Source organism: Galeopterus variegatus, unplaced genomic scaffold, assembly GCF_000696425.1.
Source record: "Galeopterus variegatus unplaced genomic scaffold, G_variegatus-3.0.2 Scaffold3002, whole genome shotgun sequence".
NCBI classification, from domain to species: domain Eukaryota; kingdom Metazoa; phylum Chordata; class Mammalia; order Dermoptera; family Cynocephalidae; genus Galeopterus; species Galeopterus variegatus.
Window position 1 is genome coordinate 151,871 of NW_007729113.1, and position 8,061 is coordinate 159,931.

An 8,061-nucleotide genomic window follows, 5' to 3' on the forward strand; every position below is an offset into this window, starting at 1 on the left:
GGGGGGGGGGGGGGGGGGGGGGGGGGGGGGGGGGGGGATAATGGTATGTGCTTCAGAGTTCATTATATCTCCTAGGCAGAAGTCTAGGTTTAAAGGGTTGTCTTAAAGTAGCAAGTAATGGCACATATAAATCCCCGTTTCTAAGATACGGACATCTGTCCCTCTCTAAAATGAGTTTTTCACATGTACTTTATGTGGCTGGCTTGGAGTGTAAAAACTTGGGCTTTTTAATAGCAGCTCTCATTCTGCATAATTTTGAATCAAGTCCACATCCATTTCTGTGAGTGTGTGTGCACACACCGAGTTATGGCTGACCCTAACTGCACTGGCCATCTCTGCTGTGAGCTCAGTCACATATCAGGCCCAGGGCCCAGCCCATGCAGGGGAGGGGGACACAGCAGGGCCAGCCCGGCAGGAGTGGGTGTGGGATTTGTCTGGCTGGGAGAGACCATCGTGCAGTATCTGGAGTAGGCTCTCAGAGCCAGACATCTTCCTGTGCCTTGCCTGCATGCAGGCCCAGACTAAAGTGACTGTGCTTCTCCTGAGACTCACAACTCGTTCTTGTGTCCCTCCTAGGACTTGCCACCCTTTCTGAATCCTAGCCCACCTGGCTGCCTTCCCTAACCCTTGCCAGCCCCTCCCTGGGTGCAGGGTCTGATTCCTCTCTCCCTGGCCTTGCCCTGGGTCCTATTCTCAATGACTTGAACTTCCAGAATCATAACTGTCTTTTACCCTTCCCAGTTGGGCTGAATTAGGTCTTGCTGGGCCCCAGCCAGGTGGGCTAGGGTCATGACCCCTGAGGCTGGTGCCAGGGCCTCAGTGGAGTGAGTCAGAGAAGTGTATCAAGGCCAGTGTTCTTGAGGCAGAGGCTTTTAGCCCGCAGGCAAATCCCAGCTACTGCCATCACCGAGCTTATGTGCCAGGCGCTCTTCTGGGGGCCTTACATATATTCACTCCTTTGTTCCTCACTGCAACCCTGTGAAGTTGAGTTTGTTATCAGCATTTTACAAGAGAGGAAACCGAGGCACCCAGCAGTTAAGACTGCTTTGTGTAGTAGATGGAGCAGCCTGAATTCGGAGTCTCTGCCACCGCTGTAGTAGCGAGCAGGGCGGCAAATTGCTGCCCTAGGGCCAAATCTGACCCACTGCCTGCTTTTATGAATAAAGCTCTCCTGGAATGCTCCACACCCCTTTATTTCCATATTGCCTATGGCTGGCTGCTTTCGTGACAGAGCAGCAGGGCTGAGTAGTGTGATAGAGACCATATGACTTGCAAGCCTAAAATCCTACTGCCTCTCATCACTCCATGAAATTGATGCAGATAGTCCCATGCATGTGCCAATGTGCATTTTCCTGGAGAGTGGTCCACAGTTTTCATCAAATTCTCAAGGGGTCTTCAATCTCCCTCTCCTGCAAGAAAAAAAGCAACAACAAAGAAACAACACGACTGCAGTTTTAGGGAGTTTTGAAAACCAAACAGGGTAGCCAAATGCCAACACCCAGTCTGCAGCCCAGAGGTGGGGGGCAGGGCCAGTGGTCACCAGAATGGCTCCACCAGAGCCAGTCAGGAAGAGACAGAGAGGCAGAAGAGCTATTGCCACAGTACCTGCCGTGTAGATCTGGGGCTCTCCTTTATTGTTCATTAGCTGGTGTATGAGGGAAGCAGGGCCAAGTGGCTTCAAGGTCTGGGATGGGAGGCAGGGATTAGGCCCCTCTACAGCTGAAGGCTGCCTGTGGCCCTCAGGTGCACCTGCTCCTTGGAGAACCTGGATGGCAACCCTGCCCAGATTGCCCTGGGTGTATTCCAACGAAGTCTCAGTGCAATGTCAGGGCAGAAAGCTGTTGTGCTGAGGATAGTGTGGGCACATGGTAGGCTCCCAGCAAATGTCAGCGATTGCTACTTTGCCTCACCACAACCCTGAGAGCAAAGTATTAGAATCTTCTTTTTATAGATGGGAAAAACCATGATTGAACTCTTACTGTGCTTGCAGAATAATGACACCCCCCCACCCCCCAAAGATGTCCACATCCTAATCCCTGGAACCTGTGAGCATGTTACCTTACATGGCAGAAAGGGAATTTAGGTTGCAGATGGAATTAAGGTTATTAATTCAGCTGACCTTAAAATAGTGATTAACCTGGGTTACCCAGGGGAGCCTCATATAATTACAGGAGTCCTTAAATGTGGAAGAGGAAGGCAGAAGAGAAGGTCAGAGAGCTGTAATGTGGGAAGCACTTAACCCACTACTGTCCGCTTTGATGATGGAGGAAAAGGGCCATGAGCCCAGGAGTGCAGCAGCCTCTAGAAACTGGAAAGGCAAGGAAACAGATTGTCCCCTACAGCCAGCCAACACCTTGATCTTAGCCCAGTGAGACCCCTGCAGACTTCCTACTTCCAGAAAGATAATAAATGATAATAATAAGTAAGATGGTAAAGATAGTGAATCTTTAATAATAAATCATAATATATAATAATCTATAAATTATTATCTTTAATAATATTAATATTATATTTAATAATAAATCTTTAAATTATTACCTTACAGATATTAATTATCCGTAAGATAATAAATTTGTGTTAACTTAAGCCACTAAGTTCGTGGTCGTTTGTTTCAGCAGCAATAGGAAACTAATATGCTTACCGTGGGTCTGATGGTTTGCTAAGCACTTCACTGGCACCCATCACCTCATTTAATCTTTGCAACAAGCTTAGAGGTAGATATTATCCTCATTCAATAGATGAGCAAGCTGAGGTTCAGAGAGTTTCAAGAGCTTCACGAAGGTCACACACCCAGTCCAGGGCAGAGTTGACTCCGGAGCCTCTTGGGCTGGTTGACTGAGCCCGTCCTGGAGCCTGCCCTTGGCATCGCAGTGGGGCAGCTCTCTCCCTGCAGACCCTCTTGCCTTGGGGCGAGGTGCTCTGAAGAAGCCTCTCTGCTTCTCCACAACACTCTTCAGGTGCCTGAGGAAGTTACCCCAGATTTGCCTTTGCCACGATGAGTAAAGCCCCCAAGCAGAGAACTTAATGGTGTTGGGCCTGGGACTGTCAGGGTTCCCTCCTTCCAGTTAGTTGCAAGCCCTTTCCTGTCAGATTCCACTTCTTTCTGTTAGCAGCTCTGAGGATTGCTAGAAGAGAAAGCCTAATTTGGGGGGCCACTGGCAAAAGACCTTCAGCTCATGTTCTAATCACCTTTAGAAGAGAAAAAGAGGAGAAATACTCAACAGAATAGTTCATTTACTTACCATTGTTAGGGCTCTTAACATATCAAAGTGTTCTAAAAAACCTGAAAGTTGCGAGCCCCAACCACAAGTAGAAGCATAATGTCCTGCTTTGCCGGGCATGACAGAAGTAACACTACGATGTGCTATAGTCCCCCTTCTCCCCCAGGTAAAATACAAACACTGGCCCCACCTTACAGGACAGAAACAGAGGCCATGGAGTTAGGGGTTTGCCTGGTATCAGAGGTGAGAGCGGACCAGGCTCTCTGCCTCTCAGGCCAGCTTGTTTCCCATTCTCAGCATCTTGCTTTGGCTGGGACTAGGCACAAAGGCTGGGACTTGGACCTCAAAGCTGGGCACCTGGAAGAGGAGGGAGAGGGACACACCTCGCAATCTGTGGAGGCAGCAGATGGTGAGTGGAGGTGGGGAGGCTGGATGCTGCTGTTCTGGCTGTTCCAGGTGTGACCCCCTCTGTGTGACAGTGTAAATCCCACCATCATCAGCAGGGCTGGGATGAACAAGGCCCCCAAGCTCTGCAAACACAGCCTGGGCTTCTCAGGTGAGGCCCAAGCATCAAGCTCTTTGGTGGGAATAATGGTGACTTCTCACCAGCAGGAAGCCAGCAGGCGGGTGTTTCCTGAAAGCGCACAAAAACAATGTACGTTTCTGGACATTCAGTTAGCTCTTTTCTTTTTAACTCAAAATAAAGCATGCAACAAAGCATGTCAAGAGTGGGGGAAAGGCTTTCTAAAAATAATTGAAACATACATTTAAAATGGGTGAAATTTGTGGTACATAAATTATATCTCAATAAAGCTGTTTAAAAATAAGGGAGCATAAGAAATGGAAAACATCCTTTAACAGTTCTTACCTGGGATATTCAGCGACACTGGCCCTGTTATTTGATGCTCATCCTTCATCTTTCCAGAAGCTGGCTTCACAGTGACTCTCCATAGCAGCCAGATGTGCTGCCCCCATTTCACAAGCGAAGAAAAGTAGCTTGAAGGGGCTTTGAGTTTTGCCCAAAGAGAGCAAATAGCAGACCTAGCAGTGGGGAGAGAAGGGGTCCCCAGAACACCTTAGAAGGAAGACCAGGAGACAGGACTATCCGTGTCTGTCCCTCGAGTGAACTTCAGACACGGGGCCCAGTGTCTGTCCCAGTTTCTCCTGCCTGGTCTTTACTGGGTTCTGGATCTCATCACCAAATGCCCAAAGCTTCAGCTCTGAGCTTGGCCTGAGGGCAGAAACAGAAATAGCAGTGGCTATAGCCTCGCTGCAGGGCAGAAGCTAGCCCCCCCTCCCAAAGTTTTCCTAGCTGTCACCTCTGCCTATGACAGGGAGATACAGCAAACCAAGTAAAACCACAAGAAACAAGAAGACTTCACTGGATCCCTGGGGAAACATCCCTCAGGGTGCCCAAGCCAAGGGACAAGAAGCAGAGCTGTTGCTGCCAATGAGGGCACAGCCAGCCCGGGCAACAGGCTCGGCGATGTGAGTTGTGTCCCAGGGGGCTCTGTCTGCCCCCTCACAGGGTGGGACCAGTCCTGCTGCTCAACTGTGAGGCAGTGACCCCAAACCACTCTGCCTTCCCAGAGAAAAGTGCAGGGTAACCCCTCCTCTTGCTATGTCCTAAACCCGAGGAGCAGAGATGGGTGCTGGACTCTTGCTTAGGAAGAGGTCTGGGCTACAGCATCTCCTGCAGCTTCTCCTAAGGGCCACCGGCACCTCAGTTTCCTCCTGCAGCTATGGCAAGGGCTGGCAAAATGGCTCAGCTTCAGAAGATGGAGATCACCAGGGAGCCGGTCCTGGAGAGGGTAGGCAGTCAGACTGGACAGGGCTGGGCAGCGTTACAGTAGCTGTTTCGCTCCAAAGCCCATTTTCTTTCCACACTGTCATGCTGTCTCAGCGCCACCAAGATCTGGGGGCAAAAGCCTGTGGGGCCAGCCCTCTGTGTTGGCTGCCCACCGAAGCAGCCACGGCACACGCAGGCATTCTTCCTACTCTCAGCATCAGCAGCTTCAGCAGCCTCTGAAGCTTTGGCAGGGTCTCCAGATGTGTTCCTCTTGCCTGGCCGATTAGCCGTGCAGAACGCTCAGAGATGTGGCTTTTGTTGCATTAATTGCTCAAAGTTTTGCAAGCTCTTTCCTGCCCCACTTCCTTCCTGTCTCTGTGAATTAGCATGGAGGCTGTCAGGATGTGTGTGTCTGTAAGTCTCCACTCTCATTAGTGGGCTGTGTGTCAGGCACTGTGGGCATATCTCCAAGACTATATTGTGGCATTTCCTGAATGCCCCATGTGATTATTGGTAGAACTTTCTGGAAAACAGGTCATGCACAATGAGGACTGGGCATTACCATGGGGAAGCAGACAAGCTCAATGAGTGGGTCTTCAGAAACCCATCACTCTTATTTACAGGGGCCCTCCTAGGAAGGGCTCAAGCAAGTTAAAGTCAAAATATACTTGACAAACAACCAGCAAGGCACGGGCACTAACCAATTTGCAGGAATGCTGGCCGCAGCACAGAGGAGGGTCCAGGGTCTCTGGCTGGTGAAAGGATCTGGAACATTCCAAGAAAAGGGCCAGAGCAGCTGGGGTAGCAGGGGCCTTGGAGGGACTCTGGGCAGCAGCTGTTTACCACTGCTCTGAAGGTGTTTCAATAGTTTAACAACTGCTGTGAAATAGTGCAGACCAACTGAGTAGCTTCCCACGGCTCCTCAAGCCAGGTGTATCGTCTTAGCCTGTGATATGGAGATGAGACTGTGGTCAGGGGGTGTGAGCTCAGCAACAAGACCCTTATTGTCTCTGAGCTGTAGTTTCCTCTTATGTATGGCGGGAATGATCAAACCTACATCCCAGAGGAGACAGGAAGGCCTGGCCTCACCACATGGCAGGGGCAGTGCAATGGAACTGGGATACGCTGCACTAGGGGATCAGCTCCAGGGCAAAGGTTTTGCAGTAGACACCCATAATTGGCCAGTAGTTGAACCTCAAATAACGCACTTGGTCACTCTGGACAGTACTTTTTTGTGACGTTTACCATGTCGGGCTTTGGGATGCATGCTTGTAGGTTAATAAACTATATCCAAATAATATGGCTAATCCCATGCCTTTTGGTCTTGCAGTCTTCATTGTGGGTTCTTCCTGCTCCGGTCCACTGGCCATCTCAGGACTGCCGAGGCCTGGAGCTCTGGTTCTGTTTCCCTGGCTTCAGATCTGCTCAGCCATCTGTTCAGTGTCCCTGAACCACGATAGTGCTCTTTCCTGCAGCGGCATCTTTGCTCTCGTGGGCCCCTCCTTTGGGGTGCCCTTCCCTAGATCCCTTGCAGATCTCATGTATTCTTCATGGCCTAACTCAAGCATCCCCTCCTCTAGGAAGCCTTCCCTGCACCCCCTTTTCTCTTGTCTTCAGGGACCCAATGGCATTTGGTATAGCTTGATCAGAGCATTGATCGCATTCTCTGTACCTCTGCCTTTTCCACTAAATTGGACACTGCAGGAGAATATGGAACATGTCTGAGTAATCCTAAAATTTTAATAACCAGCAGTAGGCCTGGCACAGAATAAATGCACTTAAATATTTGTTGCTTAGCTGCCAAAGGGGTGAGCACCCTCTGTGGGCAAGGCTGAAGGTGAGCACAAGGGACATGCTGTCATCAGGAACCCCTCCGAGCAGGGCTGGCCCAGCCGCAGCTACCAGGTGCTGGCCTGGAAAGACACTTGGGGGTGAGCAGGAATGATAGCCCCCTGGGTCCTTTGGGGAGAGTTTCCCTGAGAAATGTCAGGTGTAAGGAAGAAGTCAGGTCCTTTTCCTGTGTATGATAGAAGTGTCACGCTTTGCACGGACCAATCAAATGTACCTTTTCAAAGTGTGGAGTGATGAGTGTCCTATCAGGGGAATCCTCACCTCCGTCTCTGATATGAGAATTTCTGTAACAAGCACCTTGGAGACAGAGGAGATTCAGAAGTAAGGACAGGCACCCATGAGTCTGCCGAAGCTTTGGGGACACCCGAGTGCTGGGCAGGAAGAAAACACCTGGCCTGACTCTCTGGTTCTCTGTGGCTCTGTGGTTTGGCCCGGACATTCCCTGAAGTCATCTTAGATCAGCTTTCTGGAGACACTGGGTCTTCCTACCTCATTACCCCTGTGCCTGGGTTCCTGGAAGGAGGGACATTTGGAGCCATTGATGGGCTTTTTCTGATTCAGAGCCCTTCCAGGTGGGAGCAGAAAAAAGGAGAGAGGGAAGAAACAGACACAGCCTTCCTCCCTCCTTCTCTTCTTCTCTCCTATTTTTGGAGTAGTTACTCTGTGCCCAGTTCTATTCTTGATGCATGAGAGATGCCAGGTGGTTCTCTAATATATAAGATTTTCTAAGGAGAGGAGTGGAGGTTGTCTACCAGTGACCATATTCCATGGAACTACCTGGGAAGCTTCTAAGAGTGCACTGCTAGTCTGTGTAACTGTACACAGTCACTTGCTTAAGTGAACTAGGTAATTAACCTAGTATGTAACTGGAATCTGCCCTGGCTGTACCTTCACTGGCTTCCTGCTCCTGCCTGCTGACACAGGACTCCAGCCCCCTTTCAAGTCCCTCTGAAGGATTCTGGGGTCCCTCACAGGCAGGGGCTTTCTGACTCCCACCGTGACCTGCTGCTACTGCCCCAGTCATTCATTTCACTAATACTGCTTGAGCACCTACCAGGTGCCAGATGCTGTTCTAAGTACTAGGGATTCAGCAGAGGACAGAGCGAATCCCTGACCTCACGGCACTCACATTCTGGAAGGAGTGACAAACAACAGACAAGACAGATGGAAAAAATATATAAATACTGGGGGGGGGGGGGG

General features: G+C 50.2%; 1 protein-coding gene across 1 annotated transcript in view; it reads left to right on the forward strand.

Annotated features, from left to right (window-relative positions):
- Positions 1-789: 789 nt before the first annotated feature.
- LOC103599547 (polypeptide N-acetylgalactosaminyltransferase 18-like) overlaps positions 790-8,061 on the forward strand; it is a gene marked incomplete at its 3' end in the record, with an annotated part of 85,017 nt that continues 77,745 nt past the window's right edge. Inside the window, exons 1-3 of the mRNA XM_008583698.1 lie at positions 790-824; positions 1,744-1,824; positions 3,701-3,777. Coding sequence (XP_008581920.1) covers positions 790-824; positions 1,744-1,824; positions 3,701-3,777 — 193 coding nt within the window. The remainder of the gene's footprint in view (positions 825-1,743; positions 1,825-3,700; positions 3,778-8,061) is intronic.